The sequence below is a fragment of the Rousettus aegyptiacus genome, unplaced genomic scaffold, assembly GCF_014176215.1.
Source record: "Rousettus aegyptiacus isolate mRouAeg1 unplaced genomic scaffold, mRouAeg1.p scaffold_m13_p_8, whole genome shotgun sequence".
NCBI classification, from domain to species: Eukaryota; Metazoa; Chordata; class Mammalia; order Chiroptera; family Pteropodidae; genus Rousettus; species Rousettus aegyptiacus.
Window position 1 is genome coordinate 20,412,593 of NW_023416311.1, and position 24,808 is coordinate 20,437,400.

At 33.5% G+C, this 24,808-nt stretch overlaps 1 protein-coding gene across 1 annotated transcript in view; it reads right to left on the bottom strand.

Moving 5' to 3' along the window:
• Positions 1-702: 702 nt before the first annotated feature.
• Positions 703-24,808, bottom strand: part of SEPTIN14 (septin 14) — a 99,672-nt gene continuing 75,566 nt past the window's right edge. The window contains exons 7-10 of the mRNA XM_016138509.2: positions 21,399-21,495; positions 19,595-19,763; positions 18,593-18,725; positions 703-1,199 (exon numbers count right to left, since the gene is read on the bottom strand). Coding sequence (XP_015993995.2) covers positions 1,020-1,199; positions 18,593-18,725; positions 19,595-19,763; positions 21,399-21,495 — 579 coding nt within the window. The 3' untranslated portion in view covers positions 703-1,019. The remainder of the gene's footprint in view (positions 1,200-18,592; positions 18,726-19,594; positions 19,764-21,398; positions 21,496-24,808) is intronic.

Genomic DNA, 24,808 nt, shown 5'->3' on the forward strand with positions numbered 1-24,808 from the left:
TAACTATGCCCCAATAGTAACTGTAAACCTAAAACGAATCCCAACCCTAACCTTAAAAATAACCTAATCTTAAATCTAACCCTATTTTAAACCCAAACTCTAGCCTCAGAACAAACTCTAACCCTAACCCTCACAGTTGTAGTTGTATGTCAACTACAACTGAAAAATAAAAAAATATTTTTAAAAAAGAATATGCATCACTTCCACTCACTGAAATATCATTGTTTTCAACGCAGTCTGCAAGTATATGTTTAAAAACATTTTATTTTTAAGTGTTTATTACACTATATACTATGTGCATTAGAGAATTGGTATGACTTTCATCCTGGAAGGAACATTTTGATATTAGGAAAAAATTATCTTATTTTCGAAACCTTTGGTAACTTTAGTTTTAACACATACCCCAAATCTGTAAGGCATAATATTATCACCAAAATGTAACACATGGTTTCCCATTGTTCTCTGGCTCTCTCTAACTTCTAAATATTAGTTTTACAAAGACTAAATCACAGTATAGAAGTTCTAACTAAAAATTCAATTTTTATTGTAATAAAAACTATCAAAAATTATTATCGGTAGATTTTGATAAGAAAAATTATCCCTAAAAGATAGTTTATGACTCTCCAACAAATTTACCTCTACTTAGATTTTTTAAATAGCAGCCATATTTGTATACTGGAGCCACAGGCAGTGTTATGGTAAAGGAATTTCTACAGATAATCAACACTTTTACACTGGGTCATATAATTCTTTGATTTTATTTTCATTTTAGCAAATACTCACTGAGGGTCAACTTTGTGCTAGTCTTTGTTCTAAATTCTGAGGATATAGCAGCTAACAAGATGGTTAAGTTACCTGCTCTCAAGGAGCTTACATTCTAGTTGAGGAAAATATACAATAAGCAGAAAAATTTTTAAGTAATATAATTTTGATCAGAATAAAATGCTATGAAACAAGCTCAAAGAAAGCTAGAATCAAGAGTGATAGGGCTCAATAACATAAAGAATGATAAGAATGGACTATTTTTTACGATCTTTCTCCTTTTTTATATTGGTACTACCCTGAGTCTGCAATGTTTCAGACCCAGCTTTCATTTTATAAAAATTTATTATTTCTGCTTCCAATTGTCTTTTTTCCTCTTCAATCTTTATTCTCTCCTCTTGTTGGACTCTTTTAAGATGCTCAGACTTGTCCTGTAGCTGTGAAACAAATATGCAATTGTGACTCAAAGCACACTATGGTGGCACATCCCCAGGAATTTGTTTTCTTTTATCTGGTTATTAAACATATATTAATCATCAGGGTAAAGCTTGATATTAATAAAGACTTCAAAATTTTATATTTAAAGTAAACATTGAGATATAAAAATGTTTTATCAATTAAATTTCAAAAATGTTTCAATCGAACCAAATATAATAAAACCCACAGTTATAAAGAGCACTCAATTTTTAAAATACTTTGCTTTTTCTAATGAGGAATATATTATCACTCACTTTCCCATCATTCTCTTCAGCTGAAATTTGATAGATTCATGCTCACTAAAAATATATACATTAAAATATAGCATGAATTGTGAAACATTTGTTGAGACTTTAATTGTTAAAGACTTTATGAAAAATGTCATAATTTTCTTGTTAAGTAAATTAGCATAATTATAGAAACAAACAAAAATCTTCAAGGACTTCATTCAGTTACTTTTTATTTACTTGTGAGGTCTTATTTAATCTGTGGGATTTAAAATAAATCAAATTAGCCATATGAAAGAGTTGCTATCACTGTGGATTCCATTAGAGATGGGCCTGGGTCTTTAACATGACTTTACTGAAGGACATAAAAATGCTTATATGCATTGGAGGAAGTATATGTTAACAGTGGTTGTTTTATTATTCTAGATTTCCATTAGAATTATTCAGGAAGCTTGCAAATCTCCCAGTATTCAAACTGTGAAGAAACTAATTATATAGGACTATCTGGAGCTGAAACCCAAGCATCAGTGCTTTAAAAAAAAATTGCACAAGTGATTTGACTGTGCAGCCAAGGTTAAGTTTCATGGCTCTAAATAAAGATTTTTTTTTTTCCTTTCCTGGAATCATATGTCTCTTGGAATTACATCTTCAGCCTGGAGAAATAAATGAGCATCTAAAAACAATGGCAAGAAATTGGTACAGCCACTATGGAAAACAGTATGGAGGTTCCACAAAAAACCTAAGAATTGATATACCATATGATCCAGCAATCCCTCTACTGGGTATTTACCCCAAAGACTTTAAAACACATATCCAAAAACATATTTACACACTGATGTTCATAGCAGCATTATTCACAGTGGACAAGACATGGAAGCAACCAAAGTGTCCTACAACAGATAATTGGCTAAAGAAGCTGTGGTACATATATACAATGGAATAGTACTCAGCCATAAGAATAGATGAAATACTGCCATTCGTGACATGAATTGACCTCAAAATAATCATACTAAGCAATATAAGCCAGACAGAAAAAGTTGAATGTCACATGACATCACTTATATGTGGGATATAAACCTAAAAGGAATGAATGAACAGTACAAACAAACAGAGACTCAGGGGCATAGACAATGGACTAGTGGTTACCAGAGGATAGAGGGTGGGGGAGGAGGGGAGAAGTAGAGGGGGTAAAGGGAGTCAGTATAGGGGGATTGGGAGAGGGTGAAGTGGGTAAAGGGGATCAAATACATGGTAGCTGAAGGAAACTGGACTTTGGGTGGTAATCACACAATAGAATATATAGATGTTGAATTTTAACATACACTGGAAAATTATATAATTGTATTAACTAATGTTATCCCAATAAAAAAAATAATAATAAAAGAAAAAAGAAAATAAAGGATGTTAAGTAATAAACAAACAAACAAATGAACAAATAAAACAATGGCATGAAGAATGATGGAAAAGGCTGGAGATATGAGAGTTTTCTATCTGTAAGTGATGGCAAAATTAACTGAGAAAATGTTTTACTTAAAAATGGAAGGATGAGAGTAGAAATCAGACAAACCTAAACTTCGCCTTAATATATAAATACTTCAAATATTCACCACTCTGGTGAAAAGCTTGATGTTTTCCCCAAAATCAGAAACAAGGCAAGGATGCTCCCTCTTACCACATCTTTTCAACATTGTATTGGAAGTCCTTGCTAATGCAATAAAGCAATAGAAGGAAATAGAATGTATACAGATTGGAAAAGAGAAAATAAGATCATCTTTTTCATGGGTAACATGCTCATCAATGTAGGAAACTAAAAAAAAAATGACAAAAAAACCTCTCCCATAAGTAATAAGAAATCTAATAAAACATATTTAGCAAGTAAAGATAGTCTCTTTAACAAATGGTACTGAAACAACTGAACATCCACATGCAAACATATAAATCTAGACATAGCTTGTTTTCATAAATATCAGCTAAAATCGATCATAGACCTAAATTTAAAATGGAAAACTATAAAACTCTGAGAAAATAACACAGAAGAAAATAGATGACTTTGGGCAAGGTGTTGTTTCTTTTAATGGTGATGGCTTTAGATATAACCAAAGACGCAATCTATGAAAGAAATAATTGATATGCAGGGCTTTGTTAAAATGAAAATCTTGTCTGTAAAAGAAAATGTGATATAATTATAAGAAAAGTCATAAATTGGTAGGAAATATTTGCAAAAGGCAGGTCTGACATAGGAGTCTAAGTTATATAAGATATACAAAGAACACTTAAAATTCAGCAGCAAGAAAACAAAACGTGATTAAAAATGGACCAAATACCTTAGCAGACACCTTCCCGAAGAAGATATAAAAATGACAAATAAGCACACAGAAATCTCCATCATATATCATCAGAAAAATGTTCAAACAACGAGATGCCACTACACACCTATTAAAATGGCCAAAATCCAGAACACTGACATCTAATGTTGATGAGGATGTGGAGCAATAGGAACTCTTCACACAATGCTGGTGGGAATGTAATATAGTACAGCCACTTTGAAAGAGAATTTGTTTTCTTACAATACTAAACATGCTTTTATCATATGATTTAGCAACTGTGCTCCTTAGTATTTACCCAAAGGAGTTGAATCTTATGTCTAAACAAAAACTTACACATGAATATTTACAACAGATTTACTTATTATTGCCAAAACATGGAGGCAACAAAGATGTCCTTCAGTAAGTGAATGGATAAACTGCGATACATTCAGAGAATGGATATTATTCAGTGCTAAAAATAAATGAGCTATCGAGGCATGAAAATACATAAAGGAATCTTACATATTGCTAAGTGAATGAATTCAATCTGAAAAGGCTACACACTATATGATTTCAATTATATTACACTTTGCAAAACTTTAGAGATAATAAATATATCAGTTTTTGCCAGAGGTTGAGGAGGAGATATAAATAAGCAGAGCATAGAGGATTTTTAGGGCAGTGAAATTCTCTATATGACATATTAATGAATATACATTATTATATATTTGTTTAAACCCATAGAATATATAACACCAAGAGTAAACCCAAAAGTGGACTTTGGGTGATTATAATTTGTCAATGTAGGTTTATTCCTGGTAAAGAAAAATGCACCATTCTAATGAGTAATGCAGATAATGAAATAGGCTGTGCATGTATAGGTATAGGAGGTATATGGAAAATCTCTGTATATTCCTCTCAATTTTCTTAGAAACATAAAACCACTCCCAAAATATAAATTATTTTTTAAAGTTTATCAAAAAATATGTTTTAAATATGTGCAGTTATAGCAATTAGCCCTCAATAATGTTTTTAAGATTAAATTGACACCACCTCATAAGTAGAGGATCCAGCAGCATGTTATTAATGTGATATATGATATTTACAGATTTAAAGAGAAAACCATATTATCTCAGTACATATCAAAATATCAGTTTATATTAGCAACATAATTTTAAAATGTATTAATTTGGAGGGGTCTGGGCAAGAAGGCAGAGTAGGGAAATGTGCTTGCCTCCTCTCATGATCATATTAAAATTACAACTCAATTAGAATGATTAACCTGGAGACCTATCTGAAGTCTAGCTGTACAGAAGTCCTGTAATGAAGGATGTAAGGAATGTCAAGACTGGTAGGAGGTGTAGAAATGAGAAATGGGTTGGCCCTACCCAGGTGAGATGGAAGGCTGCTGGAAACCGTGGCACCCTCTTAAAGAGCCTATGCACAGACTTGCTCATGGGTACACTGGGCTCCAGGGGAGGGATGGAGACTTGGGAGGTACCAGAGACACAGGGAGAAACTGAGTTGTGTGGCTTAAGAGCGAGGAGTGGGGAGACAGCTGCCATTGTCCTTGTGTTGAGCTCTTCTCCCATGCAGCCTATGGGCAGGCACCAACTTTCCTGTGTTGAGCCCTCCCCAAACAGGGCCAAATCTGAATCTGCACTAACCTGGTGAAATCACTCACTCCACACTTGTGACTACCTGGGAACCCAAGCCATCCAACTTACACACCACTGAAAACACTTTGAGCATACCCCAGGAGGCATTTTTAATGATATGCAGCCATCCCAGACCCATGCTGTATTATATTTTGGACACCTGGCAGAGTGTGCAGGCGTCAAGTGGCTGGCAGCTGGCTGTGATGTGTTCTGATCCTTTGGCTAGGCAGCCTCAGGCTCAGCACTGGCGCCAACCCTGAATCTGCATTAACCTGATGAATACCACTCTCCCCGCCCTTTTATCTCCAAGAGATCCCGCCTCACCTAACTCATGTACTATTGGAGATTTTTCAGTGGCTGAGCCTTATAAGCAGCCAGCAGGTGGCGGCAGGACTTGGGCTGCCTTGGGGTTTTTGTTGAGCTGCCCAAAACCTATACTGGTGGCAGCCAGTCTCAGTTCACAGTATGATCTCTCCCATATGACTACAGTTAGCAACCAACTGCAGATCACTAATAGTTCCTACCAGGTAGCTTCAGGTTGATCACAGGCAATGGCTGAATTTGCCCTTCATGGGAGGCCCTCCCAAGAGGCCCTATAATTAATATACCCAGAGGCTGGATTCAGACCATAACAAAGTACCACCCAGTTAATGCCACAAGCAGTGCACACAAAGGGAGGTCCCAGCAGACACCAGAGCTCCTGGGGCTAATCCAGCTTTGTGGAGTCAGGCCTCATACAGTAGTAGATCATATGCTGTGAGCATGGTGAATAGTCAGAGCCAGTCAGCCAGAGGGTCAATGCCACCCACTGACATGGCCAAAGTAATCAAGGCTCACTACAATAGGTGAGCACATGCCATAAAATAGACACTCCTAGAGGACTCAGTGCAGGTAATCAGGGAAATTGTACCCCTGGGACCCACAGAGCATCTACTACATAAGGCCACCAAACCAAGCAAACACACACACACACACACACACACACACACACACACACACACACACACAAAGAGGCAGCCAAAATAATGAAACAAATAAACAAAAAACCCTAAAGGAAAGAACAAGAGAAAACTCCAGAAAAAGAATTAAGTGAAATGAAGAGAAGCAACCCACCAGATACAGAGTTCAAAACTCTGGTTGTAAGGATGCTCTAAGAACTCAATGAGAACTTCAAAAAAGAAATAGTAAGCATAAAAGCAGATATAAAAATAAGAAAACATATAAAGAACCAGTTAGAAATAAAGAACACAATAACTGAAATGAAGAATACATTAGAAGGCATTAACAACAGATTACATGAAGCCGATGATTGAATCAGTGATTTGGAAGACAAGGTAGAAGAAAACGATTGAAAAAGCAAAAAGAACAAAGAATCTAAAAAAATATTAGAATAGTTTAAGGATCTCTGGAACAACACAAGAGTAACAACATTTGCATGTTAGAGGTACCAGAAGGAGAAGAGAGAGAGCAAAATATTGCAAACTTCAGTGAAGAAATAATGAATGAAAACTTCTCTAACCTAGCAAAGGAAAAAGACATACAAATCAAGGACATGCAGAGAGTTCCACACAAGATAAATCTAAACAGGCCCACATCAAGATGCATTATAATTAAAATGGCTAAGTTTGATGAAAACATCAGAACCATGGCAGCATAAGAGGTCACCTTGATCTCTCCCTTTGAAGATTTAAAGTTGAACAACAAAGGATTCCCTGAACAACATGAACACATATGAGAGATCCATGCATCAAAACATCTGAAGGTGGATGAATCAGAGTGAACAAGGGAGGGGAGAAGAGAGGAGAGCCTATATGGGTGCCAGCTTACTGCAGGTCTTAGGAAAGTAGAGCAATCAAGTTGCAGTGTGAACTGTCTATAGCCCCAAGCATTCCTGCCTGAATGATCAACCTATACTGTGTTGAATCCAGTGATGGGACAGAGATGGAATACAGAGGTGTGACAGCTGTGGTCTAGCAGCCACCGTTACCAGGCAGACAAAAAACCATGGAGCCTGGCTGCTTACTCCCACCCTCCCAGAGCTCACCTCTCATCACATTGCTAGAGATAGTAGTAGACTCCAGAAGAAGCTGTAGCAGTGAATGTCAGTTACAGTGCATAATATCTATCTACAGCACTTAGAATTGAAGAGACAGTTCCTAACAGCAGATGCATGCCACAACTAATCTCAGTGACGGGTAAGGGTGAAGAAACAAGGCAGCTGAGGTCTAGTAGTTGCCATTACTGGGAGGAGAACAAAGTCACAAATCTACAAGCATCCTCTCCCAGTAAAAAGGCATAATGGTAACATCCAGAACTTAGACATATAACATAAAAAGAAAGAAACAGAGGAATAAATCATAGAATACTGCCAAACTGAAATAATAGGGAAAAAAACAAGAGCAAAGAAACAATAGAGACACCAAGCTACAGGCAAAACAAAAGATAAAATGGCTATAGGAAAACTTATCGATAATCACCCTAAATGTAAATGGACTGAACTGACCAATAAAAATGCACAAAGAAAAGGATCAAAAAACTTCCAACCATATGCTGCCTTCGGGAAATGAATCTCAGCTGCAAGAAAAAATATAGACTCAAAGTGAAACAATGGAAATGATACTCCAAGCAGATGGCCATACTTATATCCGACAAAATAGATTTCAAGGTAAAAAAGATAACAAGAGAAAAGGATCGACATTTTCTAATGTTAAAGGGGATGATACATCAAGAAGACAGAACAATTATAAATACATATGCACACAATCAGGAAGCAACAAAATATATATATAAACCAACTAACAGAACTAAAAGGAGAAGCTGACAAAATCACAATTATAGTAGGGGACTTAAAGATCCCAATAGAGAGATTATCCAAACAGAAAATCAACAAAGAAATATAGGCCTTAAATGATACATTAGACCAAAGAAACATAATCAATATATACAGAGCGTTCATTACAGAATACCAGATTATACATTCTTCTCTAGAGCACATGAAATATTCTCAAGGATCAACTATATATTGAAACACAAAACTTGTCTCAACAAATTTAAGAACTTGAAATTATAAAAAGAATATGCTATAACTGCAATGATTTGTAATTGGAAATCAACTGCGAAAAAATGCAAAGAAAAACCAACAAATATGTGGAGATTAAACGACATTCTATTAAAGGACAACTGGGTCACTGAAGAAATTTAAAAAGATATCAAAAACACAACGAGAGAAATGAGATGACAATATGACACATCAAAATTTGGAGACACAGCAAAAGTGGTAATAAGAGGGAAGTGTATATCATTGAAGCCCTACCTCAAGAAATAGAAAAATCTCAAATAAACAAAATAGCATTTCACCTTTAAGAAGTACAAATAGATCAAATGAAGCCCAAAATCAGTAGAAGAAAAAATAATAAAAATCACAGCAAAATTAAATAAAATAGAGATGAAATCAAGAACAAAAAGATAATAAAAATGGAACAGAGAGCTGGTTCTTTGAAAAGATGAATAAAACTGACAAACCCCTGGCTAACCTCACTCAGAAAAAAAAAGTCAATTGAACAAAATCAGATACGAAAGAGAAGTTACAATGGATACCACAGAAATACAAAGACTCATACGAGAATATTATGGAAGACTATTATACCACAAAATTAAATACCCTAATAAGACATACATATGTTCTTAGAAATATAAAACCTTTCTAGAAAAAATCACTAAAAAATAAAATCTAAATAGCCCAATCAAGAGTAAGGACATTGAAACAATCATGGAAACCTCCCCAAAAGTAAAAGTCCAGGACCAAATAGCTGCACTAGTAAATTCTACGAAACTTTCAGAAATGATTTAATACTTATTCTTCTTAAACTCTTTCAAAAAATTGAAAAAGCGGCAATACTTCCAAACTCATTTAATAAGGCCCACATTATAAAAATCAAAACCTTGCAAGGATAACACAGAAAAAGAAACCTACAAACCAATATTTTTAATGAATACGGATTCAAAAATTTTAAAATACTACCAACGAGATACACCAATACATTAAAATATGATACATGATGATAATTTAGGATTTGTACCATGACCGAAGACTGACTCAATATACACAAATCAATCAATGTGATCTATCTCATAAACAAAATAAAGGATAAAATTATATAATTATATCTAGAAATGAAGGAAAAGCATTTGGCAAGATACAACATCAATTTATGATTAAAACACTCAATCGAATGGATAAAGAAAGTGAGTATCTCTACATAATAAATGCCAGGTATGACAAACGCTGAACTAATATACTCAATGTTGAAATCTGAAAGCTTTTCCACTAAAATCAGGAACAAGACAAGAATGTCCACTCTCACCACTATTATTCAAAATAGTATTGGAAGTCTAAACCAAAGCAGTCAGGCAAGATAAAGAAATAACAGACACCAAAATTTGGAATAAAGAAATAAATGATTCATTTTTCACAGACAATGTAATTCTTTATTTTTCTGTTTTTTTTTAATCTTTTAAGTTTATTGGGGTAACACTGGTTAATACAATTATATAATTTTCAGGTGTACATTAAAATTTGACATTTATATATTCTATCTTGTAATTACCACCCAAATTGCAGCTTGCTTCAGCTACCATATATTTGATTCCCTTTACCCACTTCACTTTCCCTGACCCTCCTATATTGACCCCTTTTACCCTGTCTGCTTCTCTGTTCCTCTCCCACCCACTATCCTCTGGTAACCAGTAGTCCATTGTTCATGTCCCTGAGTCTCTGTTTGCTGGTCCTGTTCATTTGTTGCTTTTAGGTTTATATCCCACATATAAGTGATGTCATGTAATTTTCAAATTTTTCCATTCATGTTGTCACAAATGGCAGTATTTCATCTCTTCTAATGGCTGAGTAATATTCCATTGTATATCTGTACCACAGCTTCTCTAGCCAATCATCTATCTTAGGACCCTTTGGTTGCTTCCATGTCCTGGCCACTGTATATAATGCTGCTATGAACACCAGTGTGCAAATATTTTTACAGATATGAGTTTTCAAGTCTTTGGAGTAAATACTCAATAGAGGGATTGCTGAATCATACAGTAGATCAATTCTTAGTTTTTTTAAGGAACTTCCATACTGCTTTCCATAGTGGCTGTACCAATTTGTAGTCCCACCAGCACTGTATGAGGGTTCCTTTTTCTCAGCATCCTCTCCAACATTTGTTATTACTTGTCTTGTTGATTAAAGCCATTCTAACAGGTGTGAGATGGCATCTCATTGTGTTTTGATTTGCATTAACCTAATAGCTAGTGATGTTGAGCATCTTTTCACATATTTGTTAGTTATTTGTATTGTTCTCTAGGGAGAAATGTCTGTTCAGGTCCTCTGCCCATTTTTTTGTTGGATAGTTTGTTTTTCTGTTGTTACTGAGTCATATGAGCTCTTTGTATATATTGGATATTAGGCCTTTATCGAAGTCGTTGCTTGCAAATATATTTTCCCATTCAGATGGTTGTCTCTCTCTTTACCTTGTTGAGGGTTTCTTTTACTGAGAAGAAGCTCTTTAGTTTGATGTAATCTCATGAATTTATTTCAGCTTTTACTTCTCTCGTTTTTGAGGTCAAATTACTAAAACCCTCTTTAAGTCCAAGGTCTTTGAGTTTAGTTCCTATGTTTTCTTCTACACATTTTATTGTTTCAGGTCCTGTATTCAGGTCCTTAATCCATTTTGAATTAATTTTGGTGTGTGGTGATAGACAACTGTCTAGTTTCATTCTTTTTCAGGTGGCTTTCCAATTTTCCCAGCACCATTTATTGAATAAGCTTTCTTTTCTCCACTGTATGTTTATGCTTTTTTGTCAAAAATTATTTGTCAATATAAATATGGATTTACTTCTGGACTCTCAATTCTGTTCCACTGGTCCGTGTGTCTGATTTGCTGTCAATACCATGGCGTTTTAATTACTGTTGCTTTGTAGTATAATTCGAAGTTGGACAGAGTGATGCCTCCAGCCTCATTCGTTTTTCTCAGAATGGCTTTGACAATTCAGGGTCTTTTGTGCTTCCTTACAAATCTGATGATTTTTTATTTCTTTAAAAAAATGCTGATGGCATTTTAATGGGGACTGCATTAAATCTGTATAATGCTTTAGTTAATAAGGTCATTTAACTATATTGATTCTTCCAATCAAAGAACACAGAATGTCTTTCCATTTCGTTGTATCTTCTTCGATTTCTTTTAATAGGGTCTTGTAGTTTTATTATATAGGTCCTTCACATGTTTCACTAAATTTAGTCATAGGCTTTTTTATTCTTTTTGGCGCAATTGTGAAAGAAATTATTTTTTCCATTTCTTTTACTATTGATTCATTATTAGAGTATAGGAATGCTGTGGATTTTGTATCCAAACAATTTACTGTATTTGCTTATTGTTTCTTATGGAGTCTTTAGGATTTTCTATATAGAGAATCATGTCATCCTCAAATAGTGACATTTCGACTTCTTCATTTTCTATTTGGATGCCTTTTATATTTTTCTCTTGCCTGATGGCACTTGCTAGGACCGCCAATGTTATATCGAATAATAGTGGCAATAGTGGAAAGCCTTGCCTTGCTCTTGACCTTAGAAGGGAGATTTTTCACTTTTCACCATTAAATATAATGTTGCCTGAGGGTTTGTCATATATGGCCTTTATGATGTTTATGTACTTTCCTTCTATACCAGTTTTGTGAAGTGTTTTGATCATAAATGGATGCCGAATCTTGTCAAAGGCTTTTTCTGCATCAATTGCTGTGATCATATGATTCTTATTTTTTAATTTGTTTATGTGGTGTATCACATCAATTAATTTGCATATGTTGAACCATCCCTGTGCCCCTGAGATGAAGCCCACTTGGTCATGATGTATAATCTTTTTAATTTGTTGCTGTGTTCAGTTCGCTAGTATCTTATTCAGGATTTTTGCATCTGTATTCATGAGAGATATTGGTCTCTAGTCTTCTTATTTTGTGTTATCTTTACCAGGTTTTGGTATCAGAGTAATATTGGCTTCAAAAAATGAGTTTGAAAGTATTGCCTCCACTTCGAATTCTTGGAAGAGTTTGAGAAGCATAGATATTACATTTAAAAAAAAAATATTTGGTAGAATTCACTGGTGAAGCCATCTGGTCCTGAACTTTTACTTTTTGGTAGGTTTTTGATGATTCTTTCTATTTACATACTGCTGATTAGTCTATTTAGTTTTTCTAATTCTTCTTGATTCAGTCTAGGGCGATTGTATTTTTCTAAGTATTGATCCATATCTTCTAGGTTTTTAAATTTGGTGTTACATATTTTCCGTATTATTCTTGTACAATCCTTTGTATTTCTACGATATCAGTCATAATTTCCCCTCTTTCATCTCTGTTTTTGTTTATTTGTGTCCTTTCTCTTTTTTCTTAGGTGATTCTAGTCAGGGGTTTGTCAGTTTTATTAACCTTCCTAAAAAAGTAGCTCTTTGTTGCATTTATTTTTCTATTGTTTTTTTGTTTTCAATTACGTTTATATCTGCTCTAATTTTGATGGTTTTTCTTCTGCTGATTTTAAGCCTCATTTGCTCTCCTTTCCTAGTTTTTTAAGAGGAAGCATTAGGTCATTTATTTGGGCTCATTCTTGATTTTGGAGGTAGGCCTGTAATGATATGAACTTTCCTCTTATGACTGCTTTTGCCTTGTCCAAAAGTTTCATATGTTGTACTATCACTAACACTTGTTTCTATGTATCCCTTGATCTCTGTTTTTATTTCTTCTCTAACCTAGTTGTTCTTCAGTAGCATGTTTTTTAATCTTCATGTATTTGTGGTTATTCCTGATTTCTTTCTGCAGTTGATCTTTAGTTTCAAAGCATATGATCAGAGAATATAATTTGTGTGATTTCAACCCTCTTATATTTGCTGAGGCTATTTCTGTGTCCCCGTACATATGTGGTTGATTCTTGAGAATGTTCCGTGTGCACGAGAGAAGAATGTATAAGCAGCTGTTTGGGGATGGAAGGCTCTGTAAATGTCAATTATATCCAGTTGGTCTAATGTTTCATTTAAGGATGTTATTTCCTTATTGATTTTCTGTTTCGATGATCTGTCCATATCCGACAGTGGGGTATTTAGGTTTGCTACTACAATGGTGTTTTGGTCTGTTTCTCCCTTTAGTTCTGTTAGTAATTGCTTTACATATTTCGAGGCTCCCTGATTGGGAGCATAGATATTAATAAGTGTTATGTCTTCCTGGTGCATGATTCCCTTTATCATTATGAAGTGTCCCTCAATATCTTTCTTTACCTTTTTTATTTTGAAATCTAGTTTATCTGATATTAGTACCACTACTCCTGCTTTAACTGAAGCTATTTGCTTGAAATCTCATTTTCCACCCTTTCACTTTAAGTGTATACTTGTCTTTGGAGCTGAGATGTGTCCTAGAGGCAGCCTATGGTTGAGTTTTGTTTTTTGATTCAATGTGCAAATCTGTTTCTTTTTATTGGTGAGTTCAATCCATTTACATTTAGGGTGATTATTAAAAAGTGAGGTCTTCGCATAGCCATTTTATCTTTCGCTTTCTGGTAGCTCGGTATTTCCATTGCTTCCTTGTCCTTGTGTTTCCCTTTCCTTTATTTTGGTTGGCTTTTGTGGGTTTTCCTTCTGCCTCTTTTTCTTTTATGTCATATACTTCAGTTCTGAATCTTCAGTGTGTGGTTATCATTACAAATATGAAAAAAAAATAGTTATATGTATATACAATCATCCATTGTCTTCTGCCCAATCCTTATCTCCAGTCCCCTTTGCAAATTTGGTCCTTCGAATCCTCTGCTTTTTAGTGATTGTTATCTCAATTTGTTCCTGTGTATGCTGAACATTCATTACTATCTTGCTATAGTATTTCTTTTCTTGTTATTTAAGCTATAATGCCCCGTTCTTGGTAAGGGTTGCACTCCTCCACTCTATTTGCCTGATAGTGTCATTACTCCCAATTATGTATTTTTTGTATTTTGTTTAGAGAGCTGACCCTTTTCAGTATTTCTCATAGTGTAGGCCTCATGGTGGAGAATTCCCTCAATTTTTGTATGTCTGGAAACGTCTTGATTTCTCCGTCACATCTAGTTTAAATATTTAGTTCCATTCCTTTCTGGCTTGTAAGGTCTATACTGAGAAGTCTTACAATAATCTAATGGGCTTTCCTGTATAAGTTACCATTGATTTCTGATAACTTTAACACAATGTGTCTTGGTGAAGCCCATTTTGGGTTGAGATAATTGGGTGTTCTGTTTCTTCTTGAATTCCAAGCTCCAGGTCATTCCTTAGATTTGGGAAATTCTCATCCACTACTTGTCTGAAAATGCTTTCTAGTCCCTACTCTTTTTTTCACCTTTGATAATGCCCATTATTCTTTTGTTTCCTCTCCTGATGGTATCAGCTAGTTCTTGTATTTCTCTTTCATTATTTTTTATTCTTAAGTTTCTCTCTTCTTCCTTTTGATCTATTTCTAGATTTCTTTCTTCAATACATCATTAATCCTTTCCTTAATTTAGTCGACTCTGTTTTCCAGGCTTGCTATTTCATTTCTTAACTCTTGCAGTGTCTTCTTCATCTCCAGTTAACAGTCTGTTCTTCTTGAGGGTTTCAATCTCCTTGCTTTGCTCATATAGTTGTTTTTTTAGTTCCTCAAATTGTTGCTAGAACTCGTTTTGGATATCACTGAGATTTTTTTTTTCAGAAGTATCATCCTGAAGTCTGTCATTTAAGCTGCATATTTCCATGTCCTTAAGCTTGTTTTAGGAGATTTTTCTCTTCTTTCTGAGATGCCTTGTCACCTTGGTTGTTCAACATGTTTAATGGACTTTTGGTTGTTCAACATGTTTAATGGACTTTTTCTCTGCTGTTTTATTCGGAAAGAAGATTTACTATATAAAGGTCTCTCTTTACCCTGCTGCAAAAAAGGCCCTTTTTGGGGGGTTTCCAGTAGGTGGCTTCCAGGCCTCTTGGCCCCTTGTTTTATATAATATCTAAATCATGTCTTTTTTATTTTCTTGTAGATATTTTATCACACTCCCTCCTTTCAGTTTCAATCATGGTCTATGTTAGCGTCAGTTTTGGTAGTGTTTGCTCAGACTCCCCTGGGACTTTATGGTGATCAGTTATATGTAATATGAAAGATAACTTTAAAGACCTAAAAATAAGCTTAACAAAAAAATGAGCGAACCCTATATATATAAATTCTAAATAATTTTTCTGAGTAATATAAATGTGTATTCTGAATAAATTGGAAAGAATACAATATCCTCAAGGTAAGTCTCAATGTTGGTAAAGTTGTTATTTTTCTGGAAATTAACCTATCAAGTCAGTGAAATTACAATCAATATATAAAGAACTTATACAACCCAACAACAAAAAACCCATACAATCCTATTAAAAATAGGCAGAAGACCTGAACAGATACTTCTCCAAAGAGAAGAGGGAACTCTCATATACTGTTGGTGGAACTACATATTGGTACAGCCACTATGGACAACAGTTTGGAGCTTTCTCGAAAAAATTAAAAATGGATATACCTTTTGACCCAGCAACAACACTTCTGAGTATTTATCCAAAGAAAATCAAAATAATAATTTGTAAGGATCTATGCACCGCTATGTTCACAACAGCACAATTTACAATAGTCAAGATATGGAAGCAACCTAAATGCCCATCAACAGACAATTGAGAAGTTATGGTTCATATATACAATAGAATATTACTCAGCCATTAAAAAAATGAAATCCTATCATTTGCAATGACATGGATGGAACTAGAGGTTATTATGCTGAGTGAAGTGAGTCAGACAGAGAAAGATAAATACCATATGGTTTCACTTACATGTGGAATCTAAAAAACAAAAAGAACAAACTAATTAAAAATAGTCTCACAAATATAGAGGACAATCTGGTGATGGCCAGAAGAGAGAGGCATTGGGGGTCTGGGAGAATGGGATGAAGGGTTAAAAAAGTACAAATTAGTAGTTGATAGAGGTCACAGGGATGGGGAGCATGGCGTAGGGAATGCTAGGTGGAAAGCCAGAGGAGAGAAGGAGCAATTAGGGAAATAATTTCATAAACTATAGAAATGTCAAATCAATATACTGTATACTTGAAACTAATAACAAAATTAAATTAAAAATATATACGTTCAACAGGATGTGTTAGAAACTTGATAAGATATAAAATGTATCTGAAAAATACAATATGCAATAGTAGTCAAGAAAATTTGACAATATCGAGATGAGAAGAGAGATTTGCCTTAATAGATACTAAAACAAACTTGTAAATCTGTGATAACTAAAATTCAGTAACACTGAAATAGAATGAGAAAAACATATCGATGAAACAGATAGAGAGAGTCCATAAATAAACCATTTATGGAAATTTAATTCTATAATATGTAAAGTAGCATTTTGATTCCACTAGAGAGTGGATCACTCAAATGATATTTGTATAATTGTCTACCAAAAAAAACCCCTATTATCCAAATGTAAGATACAAATTTATTAAAATATTAGGGGAAAATATAGGAATATACATTTATACCCTTCAGGTAATTACATAAGTCCTCCTTAAGCAACAGAAAAAAAACACAAAGGTTATAAATGACAAGAGTAGTACATTTGACTACAACAAGGTATAAATTTTTCTTTGAACAAAGACTATAAATAAAGCTAAAAGACAGGAAACAAGTTAGGAAAAATATTAATATATTTGTGAAATATATAAAAGAGAAAGACAAACTAAAAGGAACATGATAAACAGGTAATCCTCTGAAAAATACATGAAATAAATTAAAATATATTTTTTAAAAAACTTTCCAGAATTTAAGAATGTACAAACATGTTATTTTTTTTAAGATGTGAAAAATTTTAAAGATGTAAGATTCCAGTTTAATTTACCTCTGCGAGCCTTCACTGTCCTCGTCCGTTAATCAGAGTTGCTATTTATTTATCATGTTTTAAATAATTGTTTCTTTTCTGAGCAAGCCAGGTAGGGCTGTTTTCCTGTCTCCTTATTCTCTATGGATGACTTTAAAATCCTGGTTACTTTATTTCTACCAGAAAGAAATTCATTTGCTTCTTCCTACAGGCATTATTACACCCTATTAAGAATACCTACTACTCATCACTTTGAACAACTAATTTTAGGCTTTGGTTTGTTCCTGGGAGGAATGAAAGAAAAACTGATCTCCAGAGAGCAAAAATAAAGCAGATGTACAGAGATAAGTACTGTAAATAAGGGGAATGAAGTAGGGAAGAAATACAAAACTTAAATGGTTGATTAGGTTTCTGGTCACTTCTTACTTTGGGTTTAAGTCCTCCTGAGATCCAGTTATGCTCCCTGTTCTTGAATTTAATAAGATATTTTTGAAAATTTCCAGAATATTTCCCTTATATGTAAGCTAATGGAATTTCTATTATTTATAGTTCAATTATCCCTACTGACACATTTGGTATACAGCACCTAGTGACTATCTTGTTTCTATGAAAAAAAGAAGTTCATATTCTAATTTACTTACTAAAACTAAATATTCTTAGGTTAAAACAACATTTACATGAGACAAAAATACTTATGTTCCTAATATATTTCTTTGCCAAAAACTACCAGTGGCAAATAATCAAAACTATATTAATAGTCCCTTTTCCCATTTCCTTGGAAACAGAATGAAATGAAATGAAAAGGAGAGCCACATAACTCAGCAACTAAAATGTCTTTAATTAATTAAGACATGCATTAGTCAACATTTACCTGCTTATTTATAAAATGTGGAAAGTTTCCTAATACAGTAGTAATGTTAGAAAGTACATGACTCCCCAGAAGTAAATAGCTTGAATTTGTTATAAATTAAACTCTATGCATGAAATTTTAAATTATAAATAAAGAAAAATATATTTTTAAATTTTTTAGGAGTTACTTATAAAAGGAAATTTTCCAAATGCTCCAAAAAAAATTACAGACTATAATTTTGAAAGGCTGTATTCAAAATCTGTGGTAAATGGCCTCTTTTTAAAAAATAGCAAGTGGTCTCCAAAAACATCAGCTAAATTCTTGAGATTAAGTTCCCTAAATTACTAGGACACTTAAACTGAATACAAATTATACCAAACTAGAAGTACTTGCCTCTTTTTCTGCGTCTTTAAGTGTCATTTCTTTGTCCTTTACTTGCTGCATAAACTTCTGTTTTAATTCTTCTTCTTCCCTCTGGCATTGATCATAGAACTCCTGTCTTTTGGCTTCATAAATCTCTTGAAAACTAAAAAGAAATTTTTATTACTTATTAAAATGTTAATATAAATAAAAATGCAAAGATATACTGTATATTAAGTCCCATGTAAGAAAGTTTACCAATATTCTTTCATGTATAGAAATGGAAATTTCTCTATCATGAGATGCAGAAAATGAGGTTAGTGCAATACGGAATATAAAAGCATATAAAGAGTACATGTAAAGAGTAGTGAAAATTTTTAAAAAGTTACATTAGTAATTTATTGCTTTCACCATTTTTTATTATATCATACTTCACATCTTTTCACAATAAAATTTAGGAAAACCTCTAATTTCTGAGATTCTCAAAGTAATCGAAATAAACCAGGTGTTTTTCAAACTATGACTCATTTAATATAGACAGTTCAATTTTGATTGTCTTCAAAGTACCATAAATAATAGAACTAGATTATACTATACTATCATTCTTTCACAGCACAAATCCTGTTCATATTCAATATAACTAAATACACCTGCTCTCCAACTATTTTCACCTGGCTTCCATGACACCAAGCTTCTGTTATTACTCTTTCTGCCACCCAACTCTCAATACTCTTTGCATCTTTTTCAATATCCTTTTCTAGCCTTTGTTAGTCTTTATTAATATTTGTCAATTTCATTCCTAAACTTCTCTTTTGGATATACATATTAGCACATATTTTAACATCTAAATGATCTCTTGCATTGTTACTCCTAATAATGCTCTCCATCTATATCTGAAGATGATTAAAAAACATAAAATTCAGGAAAACCCAAGAAATGAGTAGTAGTTATTCTCATTCTCAAATGATTATATCTCACAATTGTAGAGGTGTTATAAATCATCCACTAGCTTGTTATAAAAAAATTTCTACTCACCTAACAGGCTGGTTGTCTGGGCCCACATCAATAAAGCCAATTTTATGCAGTTTGCAGCACCTATAGCGTTCATAGTGCTGAGTATGAGTTTGTTCTTTCAGGTCTTCCATATTTGTGCAAAGAAGCATATCCCGGAGCTTAACAAAGTCGCAGTGACTTTCATTTTCCACTAGGCAGAGAAATAATAAAGCCATGACACATGAATTCCTGGACTCGGTAAGTTTTACTGAATAAATGCATGCATGAAAAACATTTTAACATAACAGTTAAGAGATCATTCTGATTAATAGCTATAATTGTTTTAATCATGTAACTATGTTTATGTGGTATATACAAATTATAGACAGAATTTATTTGTAGATCAGAAAATTTGATTTAAATTTATTACCCAAAGAATAAATATGAAACAGTGAAACAACATGCTGCATTAGTGAATAGCACAAGTTTTCATTAATAATTATGTTCATATTTTATAAACTATCCTTGAGGTATTTTACAGAATGCTAACAAAGCATATAATTTACTTTCACTAAAATAAATGATTTCAGTAAATTAAATCCAGCTAACATAAAGATCTTGATAATTATACATGCTTAAGTTATCAAATTTCATTTATTTATTTTTATTAAATTTATCGAGTGACATTAGTTTAAAAAATTACATAGGTTTCAAGTGTTTAATTCAGTAATACACTGTATGTATATAACAAATATAAGGTGACAGAAGGAAATTTAACTTTGAGTGGTGATCGCACAACACAATATACATCAAATTCTATTTATACAAGATATTAATGCGACTGAATTAGTCAATATTCAAAATAAATCAGTAAATTCATAAGGTTTTCTTCTGTGTTTGTTATATCCAAAAGACTGAGCACAACATATTGTACATTGTGTACAATATTGTAACTAAATTTAATATTTATTAAAATATATGGTTTTAAAGTATGTTTCAAATATTTAAATTGTCTAATATCTCACTTAAAAACAATATTTGGAAACTAGTACCTAGAGATAGAATCCAATCCCTCATAAGTATTACAAAAATATGAACTAGACAATAAATGACTGATTATTAGAATATTCCAACTCATCATGATGCTAGACAACTAATATAAAAGTCTAGTTATAATTTATACAAAGGTGATTTATATTTATTTATTTAAAAAATAGTTTACTATCCTTTTTTCTAGTGACCAATTTAAAATGTTTTATAAATTAGGTAGTATTTAATTTATACATCTTTTAAACAGTAGTATTTAGGCTTTAAGGTTGCTCAAAGTTCTTTTGTTCAAAGTACTTCTCAACATTCTGAATGTGATGGCTCAAGTATAGAAAGATAATATGCACGTATAGATTGGGGTAAATGAGGGGGTTCTTTCCAGACTCTGTGGATTTTTTCCTAAAACACCATCCAGCAAACTCCTATGAAAATTAATGATAAAGTAAGTGTTAGCTTAAATAAAACAGAATCTCTTCTCCTTATTAGTAACTGTAAATATATTGTTTAGCAACAGTTACCAAAATTGGCTCAAATTAAAATGATATTTTGAGATTATGATAACATACATATACTATATATATGTAGCTTAAATATAGTATACATCATTATAAATAGAAATATAAATATGTGTATATATATGTGCATATATATAAATATGTGTATATATATAAATATGTATATATATGCATATATTTATGTGTGTGTATATATATATGTGTGTGTGTGTATATATATATATATATATATATATATATATATATATATATATAGTCCAGAGTAACTCTGCTTACTATCATACCTTGTAAAACTCCCCAAGGGTACTGGCGACCTCTGACCATCCTTTTCCCAACTTTCACCTCATCTATACTTCCCACTACAGCAAACGGTAAGTGCCCCTAGAAAGAAAGAACAATTTAAATCGTGTTCCCTTATGCCAATGTAACATATTCTGTTACTCTTATATCTGTTATGGAAATAACAGAGATAAGCATAACATAATAAATTTATTCAAACAAGGGATCTATCCTGCCTCAGATTTTATGACTTGGCAGTAAATATATGCAAATAGATTTCTGCAAGCATTAGCGTCAGTTCATACACACAGTGGAAAACTATTGAGTAGAGTCTAAACCAAGACATTATGCTGTGGGAAATACAAAAAAAAATTTTTTAGTAGACATTTTTCTTACATTATCTTTACCCTGAAACACAAAGATAATGTCAAGAAAATAATATACAAATTACCTTAACTTCAGTACAAAGTTAAAAGACAAAGTATTGAAATAACTATAATAGTTAATGTGTATACAATATAAAATATTTTAATAAATAGTGCTATATATACATATTCATATATATATATGAATTCTAAATATAATTAAAGGGTCATTTTGGATGGTGAGAGACAAAGGAAGTTTGAAAAATGAGGTCAAACGAGAGATTTGAGGAAAAGATAAGCAAAGTGGGAAAGGTAATTATAGGTAAAGATAAGGTTTTGAACAGAATGCAGAGGCAAAATATGTAAGATTTTAATGATCTGTCAGAAGTTATATAGATTGTCCGAATAGAAGAGTTGATATACAATGTCTAAGATAAAAATTATTAAACATTACGTTAAATATTGAATTAACAGTACTGTATTAATCAGTTTTGATGAAAAATTACTCCCATGAGTTCCTTGCAGTACAATTAGATAAGAGATGTCGAAATATTTAAGACAAGATATAAAGAAAATATAATGCACAAGAATAAATAAAATTTTATATTACTCAGCTTTTTGATTCAGAAAACTTAAGTTTTGATATCTTAAAATAATTGGGGTATAAAAACAAGAAAAGGAAAATTTTTAAAATGAAATTAATATTTACCTGTTATATTCTAGACACCATGTGTCAGGCACTTCACAAATATTCTCTCATTTATACCTCACGAGAAGCCTCAATAGAGGTATCAGTAACCCCATAGTGTAGATAAGTTAACAATCTGAGGGAGAATTGAAATTGTACAGGATACAATGGCTTTTACGTAGAGGACCTAGGATGGAAATCTAAATCTATTAACTAAAAATTTTATCTTTCAAAATATAATCTGGATCTTAGATGTTTATTAGCATAAAGAAATTTACAAAAATAAAGAACTGAGTCAATCAGTATTTCCCTGATACCAAAACAAAAGAAAAATAGTACAGCATTTTTCACTCAGTACCCATCTACATATCTCTGAGACTAAATTGTTGGGAGATGTATTTGGGAAACAAGGTCCCTTCTATCACTCAAGCCCCATTTGTGAAATAGAGACTCTACCTTGGACAGCACATGACTGGGGCCTTGATTATCCTTGCCCCAACTTGTGAGGCAGTAGCTCCATGCCTGATGGGGCAAGCGAAAGAACCTCAGGCTGATGTCTCTCCTCACTGGGCACTCAGTTATCAGAATGTGCTGACACTTAGGGGAAAACTTGCCAATGTCCCTACCAAGAGATTTTTCTTGGAAGGAGAAACAAGAAATAATACAGGGAGCATCTAATCTCTTCCCAAAAGAGCCGACTTAATTTGCAATAACGGATGGAGAAAGAAGTCTAAGGGTGCTCTGAAAAAATAATGGAGAAGACCTTTTGGACATGTAAAGAACTTTGAAGTTATCATCCCTGCTCAAACATTAATTAAAAAAAAGTTGAACAAACTGAAATAAACTCAAAATCAATACAAGAAGGAAAAATCTAAAAATCCACAAATATGTGGAAATTAAATAACATACTCAAACAAATAATGAGTGAAAGAAGAGATTGCAAAAGAAATTAGAAAATGTCTTCAGACAAATTTTCAAGAAAATACAACATACCAAAAACTATGCTATACAGTCAAAGAACTGCTAATAAGAAAGTTTGCAACCGTTAAAACATTTTTAATAAGAAATATCTTATTAACAACCTAATTTAACACCACAATGAACTGGGAAAACAAACAAAACTCAAAGCTAGCAGAAGGAAGAAAATAATAAACATTAGAACAGAGAGATATAAAATACTGATTAGAAAAACAACAGGAATAATCAAAAGGGACTGGGCAAAATGACATAGATGATAGAAGCTTTGTTCATCCCTCTTGCGACCACATCAAATCTATGATGCAAACATGGTGCAAACAGCAAGCAGAGTTGCCTGGGGTGTAGAAGAACAAAAGCCCTACAACTAGGGAGAAAAATAAGAAATCGCCATGCAATGGTAGAAGGTAGGAGGGGGCGAAGATGTGAGGCTACCCAGTCTGGAGCGGCTGAGTAGTACAGAAGCTACAGCAGCTGCAGCCTGTAGGTGTAGCCACTCCCCTGAAAGGAATTGTGTCCACAACCAAACTTTCATGGTGACAGACTTGCTGGCTCTTAGCACCAGCATCAGGTGGGCTGCCCAGAGGACACCAGAGAGTTTCAGAGGAACACTGAATTGTCAGAGCAAGGACTGGAGGTGTTCTCCCAGGTAGAAGTGCTGGTGGTATCCACTGTTCCCCTGTTGAGAGCTTACCCCTCCCAGTGCACAAACTGCCATAGCTGAGACTTCATTGAATTGGACAATAGAGGTCTCTCTGCCCAGAGGATTCCCTGAAACTCTGCCTCCCCAAACTCCCATATTTACCCAAGCCACATTCAGTTGTATCCTCAGTGAGTCTTGTGCCACTTACCGAGGAGCTCCCAGACTCATACTGGTGGCAGCTGAAATCAGTTTCTGACGTGGCTTTTTAAGGAAATTATATGCAGAGCATCTGTGGGTTGCCTGCTGAATTTTAATAGGTGGGCCCAAAAGGGCACAGTCTGGGGATAAATTTTGCCTGTAGGTGAATCCTACTCAGGACTGTGCCTCTGGACACCTACTATGCAAAACCACACTAATAAGATTGGGAGACTTAGGAGCTTGGATTAGTACGTAGAAACAGACACAGAAAGGCAGTCAAAATGGGAAGACAAAAAAAGCAGAAACCATATGAAAGAACAAAAAAGAGATCCAGGAAAAAAGGAGTCAAACAATCTCACAGATGCAGAGTTCAAAACACTAGTTATAAAGATGCTCAATGAATTTAGGGAAAGTGTAGATGACTTCAGTGAGAACTTTAACAAGGAGATAAACACACACACACACACACACACACACACACACAAATGAGAGTGATGTCAAAAGCATAGCAGAGTGAGATATGTCCCAGATCTTTCCCTTTGAAAT